Source organism: Chrysoperla carnea, chromosome 1 (assembly GCF_905475395.1).
Source record: "Chrysoperla carnea chromosome 1, inChrCarn1.1, whole genome shotgun sequence".
NCBI lineage: Eukaryota > Metazoa > Arthropoda > Insecta > Neuroptera > Chrysopidae > Chrysoperla > Chrysoperla carnea.
Window position 1 is genome coordinate 81,010,207 of NC_058337.1, and position 25,923 is coordinate 81,036,129.

The 25,923-nt window shown below is 29.7% G+C and overlaps 1 protein-coding gene across 1 annotated transcript; it reads left to right on the forward strand.

Annotated features, from left to right (window-relative positions):
- The first annotated feature begins 456 nt into the window (after positions 1 to 456).
- On the forward strand, positions 457 to 24,345 carry LOC123291377 (N-acetyl-D-glucosamine kinase). Its single transcript, XM_044871647.1, has 5 exons — positions 457 to 516; positions 15,271 to 15,454; positions 22,389 to 22,641; positions 23,710 to 24,248; positions 24,319 to 24,345. The coding sequence occupies exons 1-5, from the start codon at positions 482 to 484 to the stop codon at positions 24,343 to 24,345; spliced, it is 1,038 nt and encodes a 345-aa protein (XP_044727582.1). The 5' UTR covers positions 457 to 481.
- Positions 24,346 to 25,923: the final 1,578 nt, after the last annotated feature.

Consider the following 25,923-nt stretch of genomic DNA (forward strand, 5'->3'; position numbering starts at 1 on the left):
AAATGGGGGATCTACAACCGAAATATTATTTTAAATAAAAAATTATGATAGATATATTTCGATATAAATTCGAAAATGAAAACTTTGTACAAATTTTTTTCGCGCATATAATCAAACAATTAATACTGTGTATTAAGTCTAAATAATTAGCGTATTAGCCATTATACTTAATTTAACTTTATAATTTAAAATATTGAACACGATGTAATCCGATGTTATATGCTTCGCAATATTAAATACATTCGTCTTTCTGTTTATAAAATAGAAACACATTTCTCTCGGCTTTCACATTGTGTTGAACGTTGAATTATGTTCAGCTCGTAGTAACAGATACAATATCTTTTTGTTTGTAGTAAATTATATATTGACGTATTCCTAGTGTCAGCACATGTTTTAAAATTATTGTTTACAAGTGTTTTCACATCAATACAAAAAATTGTTAAATTTTTTTTAATTTTTAATTTAAATTACAAAAAAAAAAATGAGTGAAAAATTTTATGTTGGTGGAATTGAAGGGTAAGAAACTTGTTTGATTGTTGATATTTAAAAAAAATATAAATAAATAAATAACAAATAATTTAGTTCACCGTATTGCATTACTTGTTTTTGCCTTATATTATGTCATGCCGGTTTTTTAATTAAGTAATTAATTTGAATATTTAAATTTTAAAACCATTTCTACTTTAAAACTATTTTATTTTAGAGGGTATATTGTTTATAGAGACGTGTGAATTTTTGTCTAACAATCTAACCTCTAATTGAATAATCACTACCATGATTTATAGATATAATCATAGACGTAGAATATATATGCGACTGTTGATTAGATAGAAAACCGTCGGGTTAGGAGGGTTTTATTATTATTTATATAGGGTTTATTCACACATAAATTAAAAATTATGGGATCGATTTAATAACAATCCTTTAAATCTTGTATTTGTTCATAATGAAGTTTCTATTAAATTTTTTGCTATTAAAAAGTAAATTTTGTTTTAAATATTCTAAATAAAATTGTATTATTTTCTATTCTAAAGGTTTGAGGCAGAAAAAGCTTTATTGAAATTATACAAATAATTTAATACCTCCGTTAAGCCCCTCCCCTTCCAACTTCAATTTTTCGACACTTTCCTTTATAATTGTTTGAGAATCGTTAGAGAGTGTTTGAGAGTTAATAATTTCCCCGGAAAAACGATTTTTATTTTAAGGTGAAGTTGTCCGCAATTTTGTTTATTTCCAGAAAAAATAGACTTTGTTTTTTCTCTCCTCTGGGCAGAAAGTGTTAATTTTCGTCCCGCTGTGCTAAACGAAGCCGCCACTTTCCGCCTCCGTCGAGCAAAAAAGTATACACACCACGGGAGCAAGTAAAGAATGTCTCAGGTCTCATGTTTGTCACCTTTTGCTTCGCCTCGGGCGGCAATGAACATCCGAAACATTCTTTACTTTTGCTCATTAGGGCCTAGTTGTGTAATATACTATTAATTAAAAAAAATAATATTCTAAATTTACTTATTTCTTAAAAACTTCGTTTTTTTGGAAATCATTGGTGAATCGTTTAGAGAGTTAATATTTTTTTTTTTTTTTGTGTGTAAAATTTGTTAGAAGTTGGTACAAGTGTTTTTCAAATAAAATGAAATCCCCGGTACGTTTCGGACATATCATACGTATGTACATACTGCATGCATAGTCCCCGCTGAAACTGGTCAAAACAGGTTCAGGGATGTTCTGGGCAGGATTTAAGCGGGTGGGATTTTAGTGAGCGACACTGTGAAAAATGGCACCTCATTACTGTAATTTTACATAAAACGAATTAAGTTGCGATAATCAATTTTGAAATTAATAAAATTTTTGTATCATCACAAAATATAATATGAATTTTGCCATTGTCAAAATGGATGTTACCATTAAAAATTCGATTTGAAAAATAACATTGAAAATTGTAAAATAACATTCTGAGTAAAAAAATAGGATTATATAAACAAAAATATTAATTAACATTGAATAGATAGCAGACACACTTTACTCGATTTTCTATTGTTTATTTAAATTATACAAATTTTTGCTTACATCATTTTAAGTACGCATAAATAACATAACAATACTCCAGGAGAATTGTTATTTCAGGAGAGAAATATGTACCAAGAAAAGTTTTATATTGAAAAGCTATTTTAAGATGTAGGAGTTAATCGTTAATCATGAAATTTTGACGACAAAATTATGCGACAGTTTAAATTATAGGACAAAAAGTCATTTTTGATAAAAACCCTTGCTTGTCGACAAAGAGATATTTCCTTACATTAAACTTTGATCAGGCTACAAGGTTAACTAAAAATTTTGAGACTACTAAGTTTCAAATTAGTAGTTGAGGTACTTAGCGCTTGTACTACGGTAACAGATTTCTTCTGGAAATATTTTCTGTAAAATAATTAATTACTGATCCATCATGATCTGTCTGATCAAAGTTTGATGAATAGCAATATTATTCATCAAAACGGGGATTTTTATACATATTTATTCATTTGGAGTAAAATTAAAAAACGTTAATATAGCCTCTTGGAAAGAACACTCCGCTCCAAAAGGCTAGAACATAAGTTTCCATTTTGCCCAAAACTATACAAGATAAAAGGTTTACAATTTGTAGGTTGCCTTAAATATTTAGTCTATTAATTCTAATTTCATGCCAAACCTGTCGGATAATATAAAGGGGCCCGATAGAAAATTTTTTCGAAATTTCGAATGGGCGGCCAGAAGATCACCATTTTATTTGACATAAATGTTTTAAATAAACATAAACTTATCTAATTTATAAAACAATACAAGGTCTGATATTCGATACTGTTTATAGGATATTTAAACAGTTAACTCACTTAATTGTTTGTTTTCACTTGTTTTAATACGTATTTTTGTTTTTGTGTAATACTAGATTTTTTTAGAATTATTCCCCTGGAATAAAACTTAAAATAAAAATTTTCAATGTACGATAAAACTTTTATCTATTTATAATTATACTTACCTATCTTGTCAAAATTGTTTTTTAAAATAAGTAATCCTTTGATATTGGTTTATTTTATTTAAATCTTACCTTTGCATTAAGGTAGTACGAGCGCCAAGGCAATTTTAGTCTTGTGGGTTGAAATTATTTACCTTATTTTCAACCTTGACGATGACCTTTCGTTTAACTTCATGAATGTAGACGAAAAATAAGAATTAAAATTTTCGTTGTCTTCCTTGGTTTTTGAAATTTCGAAAGCAAAATAATTATACAAAATTTTCAATTAACGATATTTAGAAAATTAATCCAAATATCGAAAAATTTTATTCGAACTTTTCGTCTTATATTGCCAAGTTATACCATAATTCACCATCAAAATTGAAAAAAAATATATTTTTTGATTTCTGTCCCCATTACGTTGCTCATACATCCTTAATCAGTTGGGCCGGGCACAACGGATTATTCTTGTTTTCAATAATTTTTTAAGGTTTTAACTTTTATTTAAATAGCTCCTTTTTTTTTATATATTCCACCGACTAGTTTTGGAGAAATTTATGAAAACAATCAATGTTAAATATGTCTACTTTTGAAGTCATTTATTTATTTAAATAATAGGGAAACTTCCCTTAAAATTTTCGGAATTGATTTAGACTTAGTCCAACTACATATAAAAAAAATTAAGCCTTTTATCCAAAATTGCCCTGGCGCTCGCACATCGTTAAATATGGTAGATATGATTCTTAGAATATAGAAAACTTTTTGAAGAAAGAAATTTTTATGATTTGCATTTGTAAAGTATGTATTTATTACTCTTGTAAGGTTGATTTTTTTACTAACTATACTTTAACTCTAAAGGAATTTTTTTAAGTTTTTAATAAATCATTATTCATAAATTTTATTAATAATATCCGGTAATTTATGTCTTCAATTTATTCCATCAATAAGAACTACATAGAAGATTCAGTGCAACAATTTCAAGCGCACTTTGATATATGAATCGCATTATTTAAAAAAATGCATAACATAAATCATAATACAGTGTGTTTTAGTAACATTTTACTACTAATAGGTTTTCGATTATTTTTACATACTGATGCATGTATGTTCATCAAATATAGCCAAAAATTTGTACAAACATACAAACATGTACATAAATAATTTATAATTTTTTTTTTATTAAAAACAAACAACTTAAGCTCAATAGATTTTTTTTTTTAATTTACACAGTTATAAGATATATTACACTATATGAACATGAATTTATAATTTATTTAGTAATTTTGTATTACATTATGATTAGTATTACAGAAACGAAACACTAAAAGCGGTTTAAATTCGAAAAATTAGAACAGTAAATCGTATTTGAATGCAGTTTTCGGTATTCGATTTGTTGGAGCTTGAAGAAATTTTGTGAGCTAAATTGATTTATAATAAATTAAAAATACGCAATTTGCATGAATACTATGAATTTTATAATTGCATTTTAAATTTATAATTTCAAAAAAAGTGTTTCTCGAAAATTGCCCCTTTTGACTCGCTTATTATTACCTGATAGGTTGTGTATGAAATTAGATTAAACAGACTCAATATTTGAAACTACGTCCAAATTTTAAACCTTCTACTTTGCACAATTTTGGAGAAAATGGAAAGCACCTTTGTGGGAAAACTATGATTTTTACGAAAAAATGTTTCAAACAAAAGTTTTTTATTTTTTTTATGAGAAACATGTTTTGTATTTAAAGTTTTTGTTTTGTTTTTTATTTTTTAAAAGGTGGGTCCTACAGACCTATGATCCAATTAACCTATGTTGCTCGTTTACGAACTCAAAGTTAAGTTTTACTGAATATACTGTACAAATTTCAGCTCGATATGTCTTTTCGTTTTTATCGTGTTGACGGAGACCTATATTTATGAACACCTAATTTTATTTTACATTACAAAAATTTATTTTTTTTCATTAACATTTTTAAGCGATACAAAATAAATTTGATATACTCTGATATATATCATATATACAAAATACATTAAAATGTCTTTGTCTTTTTTATTAAGTTGTTAAAAAAAAAAAAAAAAACCTTAAAAATTTTTAAAAATAATGTACGATTTATGCTAGCAATTAATTTTAAATTGTTAAGTATTTCTACAATTTTTTTCTAACAGTAAAAAATGTGTGAACGCCATAAAACCTCCATATAAGTATAATGGTACGTATGGTATAAGTATAACAAGATATAGATGCTTAAGGTTTAAGTAAGACAGGATAGTATTTTATAATGTATTATCATAGACATAAAAGGGCTTTAAAGGTTTTATTTATTTTTTGTTTTGTTTTTTTTTTTTTTTTAATTTTTTTTTAATTGAAAAAATCAATAAATCTAAACCAGCTGAAATCTTTCCAATAATGTGTCCCGACTGTTAAAGTCGCTATATAAACTGATGGACTTGTTTTTATACCCTGTTATATATAGTTTGTCGCATTTAAGATGAAGATACTCTCATATTTTCGATATTTCGGAATATCGATTTGAAATTTTGTTTTAAACTCAGCCTACTAAAAATTGACAAATAGCGACGATTCTTAATATTTAGTTTAGCATCAGAGATGGTTAAAGATATCGAAAAAAAAATTATTAGAAAAAGTTGCTTAGAATATTTTTTTATACCCACATACCGATTTTCATGATAAAATTCGCATTTTTAATTTTTCATTATTTTGATCCACACTCCTAATTATTACAAGTTTATTGAAATATTTGAATACATAACACTATTAAATTATCATTTTTTCCGGTTTCTACATTCCATATCACACTAGTTAAAAATGTGTTAAGGAAAGTAAAAACTGCACAAATTGATAACTTAATAGTGTTATGTATTCAAATATTTCAAAAAACTTGTAATAATTATAAGTGTGATCTAAAATAATGAACAAATTAAAAATGCGAATTTTTCATGAAAATCGGTATGTGGGTATAAAAAAATATTCTAAGCAACTTTTTTTTCTAATAATTTTGCTATACCTTGTGTTGGGACTAGGGACCCTTATTTTACCACATAGTCCGTATATAGAGGTAAAAAATGTATCTTGATTGAAATGACTTTTAATCAAATAATCTAACGGAATATATTTTTTACATTATTTTATTGTTCAATTCATACAAATTTTATATTTTGCTTGGCTAAACACATTTTGCAATCTAACGTTTTACAATCAGAATACATACATAATTTGATTTTTGTGTGTTTAAGGCAGTCCAGATAATTATAGGCCTTTGCCCTGATGTTGATTTCAATACATCCTTTATTAAAATTTGGGAATGTGCGAGAATAGATGACAAGATCTTGAATCAAAAATGCAATTTCTGCTGGAAAATAGACTTATTTTACATTCCTTATAATCTCCTTCACCATTTCCAATTGTTAAACTGTTGTTAACAATTTATTTTTCAACAAGTGAAAACAAACAATTGATGAGTTAATTGTGGAAATAGCATGTATAGGCAGTGTTGATTACTCTGTCACATTACACATACATACATGTCACACATACATAACTGATATACCCACATAATACATACTATACAATATTCGTATAATTTGCGCTCTCACGGGAAAACAATGATGTTTATGAAAAAATGCTTCAAACAAAAGTTGTTTATTTTTTGATAAGAAACATTTTTTACATTTAAACTTTTGTTCTATCTCTAACGGTTTACAAAAGTGTCCTACGGGCCCAAGATCCAATAGACCTATATACTCATTAACAAACTCGATCTCAATTTTTACGTCCTCAGTACGCTATAAAAATTTGATATCTCTTTTTGTTTTTGAGTTATCGTGATGACAGATGGACAGACGACAGACAGACACCCGGAAATGGACTAATTAGGTGATTTTATGAACACCTTTACCAAAATTTTGTTCATAGCATCAATATTTTCAAGCGTTACAAACTTGGGACTATACTTAGTATACCTTGGTATATTTTTCATATACATGTTATAAAAATGTTAATACGTCTGCACTAATTAGTATAGCGACCGAGGTTGCGCTCCATATTCATTGTGCCTTCTTCCGCTCAAGCGTTTTCTTAGTACTTTGATCTGTTGATTCCGAATTTGGAATGAAAGACTTTCAAAAATCGTACCATCAATTATTTATTTTATAACATTGTTTTTTATAAAAAAATGCAATTTTTTTACCTTTCCGATTTTGCTACCATAATTTTGTATCAAAATATGGATAGATATAACATTTTGGAACCAAAAGTAAAATTTCCAAAAATCTTGATTCAATCCAAAGTTATTGCAAAATAAAAAGCATGGCACTTGCCCCACTACGCCCACGATGTAAACGATGCGATGATATGATAAGGATAGCAGGGTTTAAGTCAGATATTTTGCCCATCACATACCGATAATTTATTACATTCTGTAAGTAATAGCAAATCATAATCGTTATCAATTTGGAGGATTATCGATATCGATAATCGGTATAGAGCTGAATCCGGTACTGTTTTAGTGAATCAATTTTTAATGAATGTACGACACACCTACTACTTCAATTTTAAAAACGATGTTTATATGTTTGTACGTACGAAAGTAAATATATTATTTTTTTAATTAATTGTTTTATTCTAATCATCATGTACTGAACAAGTTCATGAGTAGGTATTTTTGATTACATCTCAGTTATTAATTAAACTCAATTATTTATTTCACATAGTATTTGAAAAAATATTATACGTACAGAGATGCTTTTAAATAAAATGGTCAATAATCAAGAAGAGAAGGAGGTCATGTGATTGGGAACGCCATTGGGTTTTCGAAAAAATGTTTCGATTAAAGGTGTTGGTTATTTTTATGATAAACTTTTTTGACTGGGGAACCGATTTTGATGATTCTTTATCTATTTGAAAGCTGGTGCTTCCCGTGTGGTCACATTTAATTTTGGTCCAGTTCTGACAACGGCATCCATGAGAAAACCATAAAAGTCAAAAATTTGCAGCAAGTATGCACGACAAGAGGACAAGTAACTCAATATCACGCCAACCGATTTCGATTATTCTTTTTTTAGTGACAAATTAGTTAGTGTACTTCAGATTCACTAAAAATCACAAGATAAAAAAAACTTTTAACAAAAAGAAAACCGACTTCAAAAGAAAAACTTTTCCAAAATAAATTAATATGCACTAAAAAATAAAAAACTGACGATAATATAATGTAGTTAAAATTATTGTTATTTTTGGAGTCGGTGTCAGCCAAGCTAATGTAGCAAACTGTTCTGTCAGAGTTGTTTCCTTGGCTGACATCGACTCCAAAAATAACAATAATTTTAACTACATTATATTATCGTAATTTTTTTACTTTTTAGTGCATATTAATTTATTTTGGAAAAGTTTTCTTTTGAAGTCGGTTTTCTTTTTGTTAAAAGTTTTTTTATTTACTTTGTAAGTTTCATTAAATATTTCGAAAAATTTGATTTACTCTCTCTTTATCTCTAACAACTTAGTGAAAGAATACAAGTTGTCACTTAATGCACGGTTTTCCAACATTTTTTTGATGTCTTTAAATTTATATTTTTAAATCTACATCGAGCAATAAAATCCCAGACATTTTTATTATTTTATTTTTCTTTTTAAATATAGATCAGGTCAATAACTTGAAGTATTATGATGTTTATAATTATTCATTATCATTTTTTCCTTAAGATCACTAGGTCAATTAGTATGTTGTAATTCATGTTATTGACCCATTTTGTTCATTCCAAAAGATATAAACAAAAAATTGTATGATTCAATTGAAAAATTAAATAAACATTTGAAATTTTTTGCCCTGCAAGATTGTATAGTGTATATTTCATCGAATTATTCTAGTAAGAAACGTTAGTACAGTGAAACCTGGCGAAGCGTGACATCAAGGGACCTGCAAATTTGTATCACTTATAGAGGTATTCTACTTACCCAGTGTCTAATATATGGGTTTCATTAACAGAGGTCGGAATACCGGTTATTTCGGTTATAGAGGTGCGATTATTAAATAAACTAACGTATTATCAATATCATTGCTGCTACAAGAATTATGAATCACGCGAAATCTTGTGCCTTTTCTTTAATCATCGGTCCACTTACCGGAACGTTTTTGTTACGAAGTTGCTTGATCTATGTTAGCAAACAATGTTCAAGTTCAGGATATTCTGATAAACATACACGTCTTAATTTTCCTTGTCCTTCAGAATATTGTCATTGAATCTTGTCTTTATTCTGAATTATTCTACAGAGAGTAGATTTTGGTACATCAAATTCGACACAAACTTCATGGCGTATCTTCCCACTTTCATAAACGGATATTAACTCTAGTTTTTCATGTACTGAAATCGATTTTAGCCTTCGTTTCGCATTTTTCAAATAAAATTACGTATAATAGTAAAGCATAACTAAAACTGAAAGGCTCATTGAGGCTCAAAATTAGTTAGGGGAGGAATTTGCGGGTAGAATAAGAATACGTGAGTAAACAAACAAAACGATGTTATCTCAGTTTTCAGTTATAGAGGTTAATGTGTATAAAATTCACTCGCTGTCTCAGTTATATGGTCGAGGTAACTATAGTCGATTTAACCGAAAGAACGAATTCTAGATATAGAGGTTTGCTTCGTCCCACTAACAGAGATAATTCAGTGCCAAAGTGTAGGGACCTCATCATGAGTTCCAGTTATGGAGGTTTCTCATTTATCCAGGTCCCACTTAACCAAGTTCCACCGTAGTATATACGTCGCAGATGGGTTGCCGAATCAGCTGTTTTATATAATCGAATAAGCTGTTGTGAATTTTACACAATAACTGAACTTCTGTGGGACACGTAAGTGGGATTGCGTCATATTTGAGTTATCGTTTCGAAAAAACGCAGCAGGGAATTTCTCGGACACTATCACCGCTTGATAACATTAATAATTATTAAGCAATTCATCAAAAGTGAACCATGTCAAAAACAGGCTCATCGGCGCAGTATTTTTGTCGGACAAAATATTTTATTGTTTAATTATATTAATGTTATCAAGTGGTCATAGTGTCCAAAAGCTTTTTCGAAAAAAATCGTAGAGGAAAGTTTTGTAGACTCGTCAAAAGGAAGCCACTCACGAAGTTTTAAGTATGTATTTATCATACAAAAAACTCGTGATGTCTACAAAGAAAATTGGATAAATGTTGTGCATTTATCAATGCAGATGGTCAACGATTTAAAAGTTATGTAAAACATTGAAAATGATATGTGGCTAGATTAGAGGTTATGTAAAACAACGTGAAAAGATAAAATTTTTTCAAGAAAGATAAAATTTTGTCAAAATCAAAAATAATCGTGATTATTAAATAATTAAAATTTAAACACCGTAATAATAAAATACTAAAAGCATGTTGTTTTATGAAAGAAAAGAATACTTAAAGCTGAAAAATTACTTTTAAAGAATATAAATGTTTGTTTGAAAGCGTGCATGTTCGTTCATAAACTGGCGATTGAAGATCGTTATTCGTTAGATTATAAATTGTCAGTTAGCCATAGTCAGTGTTAAACATACGAAATTTATAGAGATTACTTACTAGATTTATTATAAACTAACGATTCTTAAAAAAAATAATAAAACTTGATAAGCTAATTTTTCGGGTGAAATGACTCATCAGAAGTCATGTTGAAGAAGATGCTCCTATATGCACAGTATAGATGAGAACCGGTGAGAATATGAATGTCACACCCCTTGGTGTCTCATCCCTGCACCACCAAAAATGTACGGCGTTGCTGGATACTAACTCTGCATAAGTATTCGAAGCGAATTACATAAATGTCGTACAAAAATAAATTATTCTCAAATTTTTCCTGCCTCGACTAAAGACAAATTTCTCCAGTAGCTTCAATCTCCAAAATAGTCTTTTTTTATAGAATTTGTGTTTTATCCATTTTAAAGCATATTCTTTTCGATATCGAGAGTTTGTAAAAATCTTAAAGGTCGGCTAAGTGCTATTTTGTCCTGTTTCCTAAAGAAAAAGATAAAAGACCCTTTACCACTCACTGCCTTAGCTTAAATAGTTGGTAGGTATTTCCGGTTTTATCGAGGTGTACTTACTGGACTGATAAGTAAATTGTTAAATACCAAATATTTCTTAAAGTGATGAGTTTTGGAAAAAAATTAATTAATTTGAATAATAAAGACTTACAATAAATTTGAATAATGAAGACTTACAAACATTTAATTAATCCAATTACAATAATTTTCATTATCAAATTTTTGGCGTAAGGTTAAATTAAAATCACTTGATTAAAGATAATGTCAATTTAAAAAAAGATAACAAAAATATTTAAAGACTAAATCGTCACATTAATTAGATTAAAAAAAAAAAAAAAAAAACTTCATGATTTTGCATGCGAAAAGATAAGACGTACCTATACATTCTTACAAATATTTTTTAGTACCATTAATATTTTTTATGCCATGTCTAAAAGCAAATAAATAAAAAAAAAGTTTACATAAGGTGATACTGAGTCAAACTTAGGTAAAATAGACACAAAAAAAAAAATTCTGTTATGGTGTCCCATTTTTGAACGCAAGGGCTAAAAACATAAGAATTCAACCAACTCCTCTATAGTTTGCAAACTCAATCCAATCAATTTCTCTATAGTCGACAAACTCAACCCAACCAACTCGTAATTACAACAATACTCCGGATCAATAAAATTTTCGGTCTTTTTTTCCGAGTCTGTTTTCCGATTTGAGACAAATATTATATACCCAATGTAAGAAGATTGTCTCTAACGAGAACAGTAATTTTGATTGATATTGGATCTCCTGTGAAATCACACTGAAGTCACTAGCCCACTAGTCCGAAAAGGCAAGCATTCTTAAATATGAGCTATTTTAGCATCCACGATAGCATCTCCATTATGAAAACTGAAAAGATTTAAGAATTGTTTCACACTTCTACCCTTTCTTATATTTTCTTGTTTTCATACTTTTTAGAGCGTGATTTTGTAGTTGTTGGGATTTTACTTTTTGAACTTTATTTTATTAATACTAAAAAAACTATTCAAGATCTACATAAAACTCTTATGTATTCTTATCGCTATAGTTGAAACGATAATGATAACAGTATAGCAGTATTCTATTTAATACATAAACAATGAAGATGTTATCAACAAAATTGTAGACGCAGTCATTATTTTTGTACTTAAAAAGCTTTACAGGATTTAACTTAAAATAATCAATATAAATTAGCTACAACGATTGAATGACCTTAGTTGTTCAAGTCCTTGAAAATATATCAGTTTTAGTATTTGATAATATTTATTATATTATGTATTTTATTTTTATTTGTAAAAATTTTCAATTAACAAAATTAGTTTTGCACATAATGTTTCAAAATTGTTAAGATCGATCGTCAAAATTACCTTAAATACTCAGTTTTATCGAAATTGGAGATAAAAAAATTTCTCGATTTTTTTACAATTTTTTAAAGGGGTTCCCCCTTAATAAAATTGGGAAAATCGCAAAAAAAATTTTGTTTTGGAATTTGATGAAACACGGGTAGGGTAATTTTGATCCAAAAAGTATAAAAATCGTGTTAATTTAATGATTGAATGCAGAGTTTCTGAGATATCGCAATATCTCAGAAACTATTTTGATCGATTTTAGTCTGTATCTCAAAAACTATTCGACCAGTCGTCAAATTCACTCGATTTTTGTACTTTTTGGGTCAAAATTACCTTATATACTGAGTTTTATCGAAATTGGAAATAACAAAATTTCTCGATTTTTTTGCAATTTTTGTAAAGGGCACCCCTTTGATAAAATCGATAAAATCGCAAAAAACAATTTTGTTTTGGAATGTGATAAAACTCGGTGGATGGAGTAATTTTGATCCAAAAAGTATAAAAATCAGTTTTTAAAGGACTTGCAATTAAACTTTTATTCTATCTCTAACGGTTTACAAAATGCATCCTACGGACTCAAGACCCAATTGACCCATGTTGCTCATTTACAAACTTGACCTCTCTTTTTTACGTCCTGAGCACGCTATTAAAATTTCAGCTTGATATTTCTTTTCGTTTTTGAGTTTTCGTGTTGGCAGACGGACAGACAGATAGACAGACGAACAAATAGACGGGCAGACAGACGGACAGATAACCAGAAATGGACTAATTTCTGTTAATTTTATGAACACCTATACCAAAATTTTGTTCGTAGCATCAATATTTTTAAGCGTTACAAACTTGGGACTAAACTTAGTATACTTTGATATACATTACATGCATACATATTATAAAAATGACAATGATGAAAAATCGATTAATTAAAAAACTATAATTGCCGTTGGCTATTTACGGTATGTCTTATTTACGAATGTAGTGTATATGTATGTGTGTAAGTAATTGTTTTAAAATTTTTGTAAATTTAAAACCGCCCTTTCACTTTCAATATTTAATTATAGGTATCTATAATATTAATATAGGTATATTACGCATTCTATTAATATTAATATTGCACCATGTTTATTTAATCGTTAGCGTGATATAATTTTTCGTAGTTATAACAAAACTCATAAAAGTTTATAACCTGACATCTGATGTATGAGCTATATTGTTGTACAGTTTCATTCAAATCCATTCGCTAGTTTTTGCGTGAAAGCGTAACAAACAAACAAATAAACATACAAACATACATCCTTACTGTGCGAATTATAGTTAAAAATCTCATCGATGCCGCTATCTTTAAAAATAACTCAATTTCCGATTACTAAAAATTGGTTTATTTTTAATGTGCCATTCATCTCATCTAACAAATTTTTTTTAGCTATATCTTTTTTTCAATTGTTGTTTACTGAACAAGTTAATTATCACGCTAACCTGTGACTAGACCCAAAGTTTATTGTAATAAATCGGTCATTGAAAAATATTTTATTTTAAAATTAATTTTTTGCTGTTGTTCAATGTTTATAAACACTATTATTTATAGGTAGATCATAATCAGATCATTTTCCACTGTGAAAATTCGTTTGTCATTATTTCTCGTGACTTATACTGTTTGTTATAGTCTAAGAACTTAAAACAAATTTATTACATTTGAAAATTCGAAATTATTAGTGAGTATCAAAATTATTACTCTAATAAATTAATAAGTAAACACCTTACAAAATTAGTGGAGTTTTGGGTTTCACTTTATGGTAGTATTTACTAGTATAGTATTATGGTAATAGAACGAATACCTATTGGATTTTCTACATTCGCGAATACGAATCTTAATGGGAATAAATATCATCGATATTCGTGAATAGAGTTCTATCAAACCAAATAGAGCAACGGATATCTGTATGTGCACTCATATCCACACTTGCTCTTGCTCAGTGCCACTTTTTGGTTTTATAGAACTATACGGAGGTTTCTCACCAATATTCTCGAATATGAATATCGATACCTCAGAATACTAGCCTGTGTTGAACGAAGTAAACAGTTTTTTGTCTTTTAAGGTAGTCCAGCTGTTTGAGGAAGTACGATTAATGTTCATTTTATTTTGCGATAGATGATAGTTCTGGGACCTCTTGCGAGACAAAAATTTGAATTATTCATTTGAAAATTGTGATTTTTAACACTGTACCTTATGGAAGAACTCACAATAATGTTAATTGTACAAAAATTAATCGGTGATTGAGCTTCAAAAAAGTTAAGTTTTCATCATGAAGAAAACTTATCACAGATTCTGTTTATGTAAAATAAACTTTACCTTACGGAGCTTTCCAAAAATAAAATATAAAAAAACTTTGGTTTTTGACTAGTAACGTGACGACCGGACTACTTTAATGGATTCACAATAATTAATTTTTTACTAAAAATCAAGGATCAAAGTAAAATCAGGACTTTAAACGAACATTAATATACTGGGACTCATAATGTGGGATTTTGAAGGTCTTATGCAATCTTGATCGCAAGGTATATGCATTTTTGAAAAATATTTAAAAAAAATTGTATGTTGCAGTTTCTATGTATATGGTAGTTACTATTTAGTATTTATTGATCGACTTACCTGTTGTTGCTTATATTTTTATTATTCATAATTAAAAATATTTAATTTTAGCCAGCTGTTTTTATAACATCCTGTACGATAACCAATACGATAACTGTTTACAATATAATAATTAGAACTTGATTAATTAGAATTTTCTTCTATCAGATTCTTTAAATGAATTTTTTTTCAAATTCTTTGGATATTTTTTCTGTATTGATTGTGTCTTTTGTTCCTTTAAGGGGCGCTACTCATTCAACAATCGCAATACTCGATCAAAATGGAAAACAAGTTAGCAGTGTTAAATCGGAGGGTACAAATCACTGGATTATTGGTATGGATGAGTGTCAAAATCGAATTGTTGATTTAGTGAATCGTGCTAAAAGTGCTGCAGGTATACCATTGGATGAACCATTAGCTGGATTGGTTAGTATTTTTATTTTTAAAGGTGAAACTTGTGATCGGAATTCGATCAAATGTGTTTGGAAATGAGTTTATTTGTATTTAAAATCTTCAGGACTCCACAAATTATCAAACATTTGCATCAAACAAATTGTTTATTAAAATTTATCAAAAGCTTGATAAACATTTTCAGTAAAAATTTTGTTTTTTTCAACGGTGTTTATCAACTTTGTAGCTATTAAAAGCTTTACTACCAGAGTTGCTAACAGCCCAATTTCAATTGCTATAAAAAAATACACGATATACAAACATTTTTCTAAATGTTACACACAATTAACTTCTTTTAACTTAAGCGAACCCCTCACCCGCTTTCGAAATTTCCATAGAAATCTTATTTTCAGATAAATATAGTTTTTTTTGGGAAACTCTAGTGTATAAATCAATTAATTTTGTTTCGCCTACCTTAATACAAAAATATACTACTTTTCGTATGGTTAAAGTTCCTGCATAAATACTAAACAGGGGTGTATTTATCGAAGAAAAATGATTTTGCAGCATTTTCCGATATATATTTTTACTGTATGATTAGTTAGAAAAGTAATCTATCACAGCATACATAATTATTTGACTGAAATTAACGAATGTTCTAGTTGTGTTAAGCCAATCTTCATAGTCGTAATAGTAGAAGAATTTTTTGAAAAATTTCTCTTGCATACAAAAATCTTCAAAATCATGCTTACTTAATTAATGAATGGCCCCTTAGCCTTTTCTACATGGTCATTTGCTACATATTAAAATTTTATATTCACAATTCAATGCATTATATATGCCATATATTTTATTTATATGAAATAATAGTTGCCTATCTATAAAAAAAAACAAAATTTTTTATCATATCGATTTAGAATCCATCATTATTTATTATTTTTATTTTTCGCTTGTTAACTATAATGACGTCATTTCATCTATCATTATAAAAAAATAACATTTTATCATATATTTTATCTGCGAAAAATCTCATTTGATAAATTCAAGTTGATAAATATAGACGAAAAATTGGAAAAGTTTTGAACATTTCTTGTAACTATTGTGATTGTGTTATTTTATTCGGGGACTAAAGCGAACATTTATTTTATTTGGGCGTTGTCTGAGTTACATAAACACATAAAACGTGTAAATCGATGGCCAATAAAATTGATTAAATAATAAATATCTTTGTTATCATATATTATTTTGCAGTTTAATAATAATTGATAAAATTAATTAGTAAATACCGCCGCGCTGTTCATGTTTCTAAGTAAATGATGTTAAAATATAAATTAATAATCATGTTTCATAAACATTTCATGTAAATCCCCTTAAGTAATCGAATAAAATTAATTTTTATGTTATAAGTGTGTCAACCTTGTATAATCGGTGGTTATGTAGTAATAATAACCACTTCAGCACTTCTGATATGGTACATACTTCAGAGCCCAAAATGAAATATTAGTTTTACAACTGTTCAGGCTAGAAACAAATATATAAGAACATAGTTTTGTGCTGGCTTTCAGTTTTAATGAATCCTTTCAAATAATTAAGCCAGTACTACATTATATTTTGTGCGTAGTCATGGCAATCAAATCGACGCCGGCGCTTCCTGTGTATAATTTTGGCGTTAAAGCATGCTGTTATGACTAATTTTCAATTCTTTACTTGTAAATTCTTGGAATGTCGGTTTTGATGATCACAGGATAATTGAAATAACACAAGTAATAATTAATGATTTGTAATTAAAGTAAAAATAAACTGAAAATGTACAACTCTGTTACATTATGTATATTGACAACTAAAAAAATATAAGGCGGCTTTTTTACACTAGTGCCAACTTAATAATAACACATATTTTTATTAATAGAATGTGTACAAAATAATTTTCTCATTCCAACACTCCCACTAGAAAATTATTTTTCTAGCTCTTCTTTAAACCCCGTTACTCCCATGCCACTAACACATTTGACATGTTTTGTCTGAACTAACCCTTTCGTTAAGACGTCCGCTAACATACTATTAGTGTCTGTTGGCACCAATTTTATATCCTCAGATATAATTCTTTCGCGTATATAATGATGTCGAATATCAATATGTTTGGTTCGACTATGATGAGCATTAGAATGCGCTAAATCAATTGCACTTCGGTTATCACAGAAAATAACCGTCGGAGAGCACGGACCTAGCTTAAACTCTTTGCTAAAATTTTTAAGCCACATGGCTTCTTGTGTGGCTGCCGCTAAGGCCATGTATTCAGCTTCGGCTGTCGATAAAGCGACAGTGATTTGCTTTTTAGTTGACCAAGTTATGGGACCACCTTGGAATTTAAAAACGTATCCCGTAACTGACCTTCTTTCATCTACATCACTCGCCCAATCGGCATCGCAATAGCCAACTAGATCGTCAGTTTCATCTTTACAAAATTCTAATTTATAGTTCGCAGTCCCTTTCAAATATTTAAAAATTCTTTTCACTGCATTCCAGTGAGGTTTTCCTGGGTTATTATTGAACCTCGAAACTACACTAACCGCGAACGCAATATCTGGCCGAGTGCCATGTGCAGCATATAAGAGGCTTCCAACAGCTTGTTGATATGGAATGTTCAACATTTCTTTCGCTTCATCAGGCGTTTTCGGAGACATATTTTTGGAAAGTTTTTGATTCGTATCTAATGGCGTACTTATTGGATTGCAATCCGACATATTGAATTTATTTAAAATGTCTTCAATATATTTTTTCTGACCAATCCATAGTTTTCCTTTGGAACGATCCCGAGAAATTTCGAAACCTAGACAATGTTTCGCTTCACCAACATCTTTCATTTTAAATCTAGAGCTCAATTGGAGTTTTAAATGACTTTTGAAAGTAGAATCATTAGAAAAAATCAGTAAGTCGTCTACATATACGGCCACAAATGTCAGTTTTTTTTCTTTGATTTTGTAATATACGCATGAATCGGTCCTACTCCTCGTGAGTCCCGCTTGAAGGAGACAATCATTCAATTTATTGTTCCACTCCCTGCTAGATTGTTTTAAACCGTAAATAGTTTTTCGGAGTCGGCAAGCTTTGTCATTGACTTCAAACATTTCGGGTTGTGACATATATATTTCTTCAGATAAATCGCCTTGCAAAAAGGCACTGACAGCATCCATCTGATCTATGCATAAGTCATATCGCACAGCCAGAGCCATAAGGTATCGAATTGAGCTATATCTTACTACAGGTGAGTAAGTTTCATCGTAATCGATCCCTGGTTTCTGGGCGCAACCTTTCACAACCAGTCTAGCTTTGTACTGAACTTTCCCTGTCCCTGAACGTTTAGTTTTGAAAACCCACTTTGATTTAATGACGTTTTTATTAATCGGAACGTCAATCAAATCCCAAGTGTGGTTTGCTATTAACGAGTCGTACTCGTCTTTCATAGCTAACTTCCACTCATTTGCATCGGGCCTGGTTAGAGCTTCTTCCACGGATATTGGATCAAAGTTAGTTGATTTTGTCATGTATAACAGAAAATCATCCAATACTTTTGGTTTTTTAGGTCGCTCAGATCGGCGTAGATCTGTAGAAGTGCTATCTGCGGAATGTATTGCTTCCTGTGGAAATTCGAAGGTCGGGTCTTCCAAAGAATTTTCAGAGAAATATGTACTTGAGTCATCACTTTCTGCAACAAAGTCACTTTCTCCCACTTCAAGTACATCTTCATTAAAATTATTGTCTATGTCCAGAGGACTACCTCCCACTAAATCTAAATTTACAGTATCAACATCGGTTTTCTTAGAAATATTATCATTTTCCAAAAAAACTACATCTCGAGAGATGTGGGTACGTCTCGATTTGGGTTCATATAAACGATATCCTTTACAGTTTGAGCTGTATCCTACAAAAACACATTCTTTGGATTTTTGATCAAGTTTCCTGCGGTTTTGTTTGGGTATGTGCATGATTGCCTTGCAACCAAAAATTTTTAAGTGATCTAGTTTCACTTTAGTACCTGACCAAACTTCCTCAGGGATGCCATTAGATAAAGATTTTGTGGGTGACCTATTAATTAAATAAACGGCTGTGGAAACCGCTTCTGCCCAAAATTCTTTCCCTAAACCTGAATCTAATAACATGCACCGGACCTTTTCTACAATTGTTCTATTCATACGCTCAGCTAGCCCATTTTGCTGCGGAGTATGCGGTGTAGACAATTGGTGCTGTATTCCTGATTGTTGTAAGAAACGAGTAAAATCATTCGAGCAATATTCTCCCCCATTGTCTGTACGCAAAATTTTAATTTTATAACCGGATTGATTTTCAACAAATGCTTTGAAATTTTTAAAATGTTCAAATACTTCACTTTTATTTTTAAGAGTGAAAACAAAAACTTTATGAGTAAAATCATCAATGAATGTTAAAAAATATCGTGCACCACCTAACGAAACACTCTCCATTGGACCGCACAAATCCGAATGCACTAACTCTAAAATATTTTTAGCACGGGTTCCTGCATTTTTGAACGGTTTCAGTGTTTGTTTACCTTTTACACATATTACGCACTTATCGCAATTATATTCGGAGGAATTTACGTTTGAAACATTTTCAATACATTTAAGTTTTTTCATATATTCATAGTTGAGATGTCCTAGTCGACGGTGCCATAAATCCATTATATTTGACTTGGTAAGTAACGATTGGTTAATACTAGGTTCACAATCAAGTTTATAAATATTGTCTATTAAACTAGCACTAGCTATTTGAAAACCATCACTGTCAAGAATACGACAACCTTTATTATCAAAAATCACAGTGTTTCCTTGTTTAACAGTTTGACTGACAGATAGTAAATTAGCTGATAAATCCGGAACATAAAGCACATCCTTGATGTTGACGGAAACATTATTTAAGTTTACTTCTGTACTTCCAATCCCTTTTACATTAATTCGATGACTATTTGCTACCATAATGTCAGCAACACTTGCAGATTTTAAATTTTGAACTTTGGTGTGCGACATGTGAGCTGAAGCGCCGGAATCAACGAACCAGCTGTTATTTTTTGAGTTGGATGTATTGAAACATGATAATAAAGTCGTCTGCTTATTTTTTACGTAATTTGAATTGTTTACTTTCTTACGTGAACAGTGTTTTGAAATATGCCCATATCCATTACAATTAAAACATCTCGGACCCTTGGTTTGTTGATTTGTGTTTCTATATTGATGCTTATTGTAATTTTGCTGTTTGTTGTATAATGCCACGGAGTTTGTAGGTTTATTGTTTTTCACTTCTTGTAGTAGCTTTGTTTTAACAGAATCAGCCGTCAGTGGGATTCCAGAACTTTCAATGGCCATGATCATAGGTTTATATTCATCCGGTAAACCAGCCAATAAAAATGTTCCCAACCATTCATCAGTTATTTCAAAATTTATGTCGTTTAATTTTTGAGCGGTTGACATAATTTTTCCTACATAGTCTTCTACGGATTCGCAACTTTCAAGATTTGTGGTTATTAAAGTTCGAATAAGACTGACTTTGCGTGCAAGTCCAGAATCATGAAACGTTATTTTAAGTTTATCCCAAACTGCTTTCGCAGTATTTGCATTTTGAATGTGCACATAATTGATGGGATCAATACACAGAATAATTTTTGATTTGGCTTTAACATCGCGCCTGATCTTTTTTTCTTCATCAGCGGTAGAATCGGTACCGAGAACACATGTCCAAAGATCTTCTAATTCCAAAAAAGTTCGAATGGAAAATTGCCACGTGTTATAATTTTCCCTACCTTTAAGTTTTTCAATAACCGGTAAGTTGTTTCCAGACATTTTCACGTGTATAAAAACGGATACACTTCACTAATTACTTCGCTAACGGATACACTACTTGAGGTTAAATTTTCAGTGTCACCAAAAAATATCCAATTTAAAGGCCCATAACCTCTTGGAATGTCGGTTTTGATGATCACAGGATAATTGAAATAACACAAGTAATAATTAATGATTTGTAATTAAAGTAAAAATAAACTGAAAATGTACAACTCTGTTACATTATGTATATTGACAACTAAAAAAATATAAGGCGGCTTTTTTACACTAGTGCCAACTTAATAATAACACATATTTTTATTAATAGAATGTGTACAAAATAATTTTCTCATTCCAACATAAATGATATAGTAAATGTCAAAATAAAATTATTGAAATTTACTCGTATTCTGCAACTATTGTACTTGCATTCTGCAACTGACGATATCGTTAGCGATAGAGGCTTAGTTTAGACGATTATAATCATATAAGATGTTGCTGTCATGACATCAATTATTACAATAAACGTCACCATCTGAATCAATTTTGATGTCGTTAGCTAAGCTTATCATAACGATCGTTGTTGTTAAGGAGTTATAGAATCCAGGTTGTTGTTGTTAAGGAGTTATAGAATCCTGTTTTTCTACAATTAATAATTAATGATTGTTTTTTCAACTCTGTAACGACTTTTATTGATTTCTACAAAGCTAATTTAGTTTTTCGGTCACTTATTACCAAACCTGATTTTTAATTAGGTTTAACAGAATGCTGATCCAAGAATACAACAGATGTATATCGCACCTAGAAATCAAATACCTACTGTAATAATTATCATTATAGGTCAAGAGTTGTACTTCAAATAATGTCCACGAACTTTCAAACTTGCGAAAATAAAGCAGGTTTAAATCTAGTAGCTTTTAAACTAGCAATAAGTAATAATTTTTAAGATGTTTGATTATTTCTACAGAATCCTAAAAAATATTAGTAAATGAAATTGAATTTTTATCAATTGAGGATTAAAAACATATAATCACTTGTTTTTAACACAGGATATCCTAGATTGTTATAAATTCTCTTTGAAATTGATTTATTATTCATAAATATGTTCTGTATCTAATTTATTTGTACGCTTCTTTTAGGGATTGAGTTTAAGTGGATGTGAAGGCGAAGACAGTAATGCAATTTTAGAGAATAAAATTAAAACAGCGCATCCAAATTTGTCGAAATCATATGTGGTATGTAGTGATTCAGTTGGAGCGTTATCAACAGCTGAACCTGATGGTGGTGTTGTATTAATATCTGGAACTGGATCAAATGCTTTACTTATTAATCCAGATCAAACAAAATTTGGTTGTGGCGGTCGTGGACATATGTTGGGCGACGAAGGAAGTGGTAAATATTCTACAGTTTTATTATATGTTTTTTGGACTCATTTAATGCGATGTTCGGTTGTGGTTCTTTAGAAAAAAAATCTATGCCTTCGCTGAAAATAGCAAAACTAAAACTCTTTTTGAAAGGGAATTTAGAATAATATCATTATAAATAAATTTAATAATTGGAAACGTAAGCCCTTTGATGATGCTGGCTGGTTTTAGTCATGGACGACATTAGCAAATTTTATTGAGAAATACCAACTCCAACATCTTAAAATCCAAGACAGCTGACGACATCTCCTGGGTTTGATTTGTAATAATTTTCTAATGAACCATATACAATGATCCATTAGCATATATCAGGTAGGCGGTATATGCAGAGTGTCCTATGACTCGATTGCCATAACTTAAGAGCATATTTTTTGGGACAATTTTAAGTCAAAATTGCCTTATATACTTTTATCTAAAACCCAATAGCTAAAGGGTTATGTTGCACTATTTAATTTAACCAATAAAATAAAAACATTGCTGAGTATTGCCAACATTAATGTAATTAAAGTTTTGTTTCAAAATATCCTCCCGCTGTCTCACAACATATTATTTCTCTCCTAATAATTGAAGACGTAGCTCTCTGAAGAGTATCTGGTTTTTCTCGTATGGATGTAGTTGCAGGCATAATATTTTGAATTAGCTTATCTCTGTAAAGTTATGGCTGCTGCAGCCGCATCAACATGGGATGATCAAGATACTTTTCAGAGAGCTACGTACACAATTTCTTAGGTATCATGGCTGTTTAAAATAATGTGATTAATGGTATGTTGAAGAGTCAAGAAGTTCTTGAAACATTTGAATTCCTTAAAACGAATAAATTTTACAACCACCGTTTGCGATCTAAAGTTTTGCGTTTGTACTTATCTACGTGATACCGCTTGTTTTATTCTTATATATTAATCCAAGTCTACTCCCACGATTTGGCAGTAATGGCTTCTAGTATACCAGTAATATCTAATTTTCGTTTATAACAAATATTGATTTTCTCTTATGTATTTGATAATATGTTCCTAAATGATTTTTTTTATATTTCCAGCCTGGTGGATTGCACATCGTGCTGTAAAAATTGTTTTAGACGATCAAGATAAGCTAGCACCAGCACCATATCCAACTGACACACTTTGGACTGAAATAAAAAACCATTTTAATGTGGAAACACAAACCGAATTATTTGTCCATTACTATAATAACTTTAATAAATCATTTATTGCAAGTTTATGTTTACGTTTATCAAAATTAGCAAAACAAGGTGATCCATTAGCATTACATATATTTACGGAAGCTGGTAAATATTTGGCTCGAGCAATACAAGCATTATATCCAAACGCTGATGAAATTTTATTGTCACGTGAGGGTGGTTTACATGTGGTTTGTGTTGGTTCCGTGTGGTTAAGTTTTAATTTATTACAAGAAGGTTTTGTTAAACAATTGCAAACTACACCACAAATTAAAGAAATATCATTATTACATTTAAATGTATCGGGAGCGGTTGGTGCTGCTTATTTAGCTAGTGATCATGCTAATTTAAATATACCAAAAAATTATAAAGAAAATTATTCAGTATTTTATAATTATAAAGCGAATTAATATTAAATACAATTTTATTTTTCGTTATTTTTATTTTTATTTTTTTTAATTTTTATAGGATATTTTTAATAGAAATGGTGGTTAATGGCGCTGGTGCATTGAAAACTATTTTTCTCGTTAAATTGTGCATTGAATTTTGTCATTGAGCTTTTTGCATTATGTTGTTCATTCATACATTAATGCAAGTAGTACAATAAATTCGAAGATTCAGTCATGGGCGGATAAATTCGTAAAACTAGATAGCCTAGCGTTGAGCGTCGAATATACTGACTGTGTTCATTCGAATAAAAAATATTTATATCTGTGTAACAGATGAATGATATGATAATGCAATTGTGATGTCGAAACAATTGAGTTAGGAAAAAAGAATCGTCTTTTAATATCTCATTTGCTAAGTGGCTAAAACTTTAATGAAGAACTGGAATACACGCCTCTAGAAAAAAATGTTTCCTTATCCAAAGATATATAGTAACATGACTTTAACGATTCTTGATTTCACAAAGTACTTCTAAAATACAAATACCTAATATTAGAAGAGGAGATTGTAATTCAAATAATATTTTCCTTACTTTTCGAAGCTCCTGGAGTTTTCAATATTTTAGCGCCATTTAACATAGAAATAGGATTATTTTTTGCGAAAGGATGAATTATGGAGAAACGAAAAATAATCACACCTAGAAAATATATTTTTCTACTTAAAAAAATTTGTAATTAGATAAATAAATTTGGATTAGTTTCTAATAAAAAAATTTAGATATGTATTAAAATGTTGAAAATATATAAAATATTTTTTTTACTGTGTTGTGTTTTAATTGGAAAATTCAAATATGAGAAGAATACAAATTATAAATACAGGGTAGTAGTGAAAGTTATATCAATTAATTTAGTTAATTAATGGTTGTGATGGGCTGGTTTAATGGAAGGTATGTGTATGGAGGAGGTGTACTGCATCTCTCAAAATACTTGAGGAGTTGAAATTATCATTTTGGAAATTTTGATAAACCAAATATATAATCCTACTTCGGAATTAAGCACATAAGTGCTAGATAGCAAAAAACTGATATCGAAGCTGAAAAGGATGACCCAAAATTAGTAGGTTTCAAAAAAATTCCAATAAGATCGGATCCAATTTGCCTGTGTTATCAAGAAAATAGAATTTTTTAACTTTGTGACGTTATCAGAATTCAAAAAATTTACTTTTGCTCTATCACATCCAAATTTTATACAATTTTGATAAACCGAGTATGTAATCCCACTAAACTTGGGTCATAATTTTAAAATCTCTGGTCAAAATTAACCTAGGTCTAACAGGTTTCAAGAATGTGGATTCCTAGTCTTGGAATAAAGCACATAAGTGATAGCTATCGAAAAATTGCCATCACAGCTGAAAAGAATGACCCAAAATTAGTGGGTTTCAAAAAAAATTCCAATAAGATCGGATCAAATTTGCCTGTGTTATCAAAAAAATAGAATTTTTTAATTTTATGACGTCATCAGAATCCAAAAAATTTAATTTTGCTCTATCACATCCAAATTTTATCCAATTGTGATAAACCGAGTATGTAATTCTACTAAACTTGGGCCATACTTTTCAAATTTGTGATGAAAATTGACCGAGCTCTAGTAGGTTTCAAGAATATGGAGTCCTGGTCCCGGTATTAGG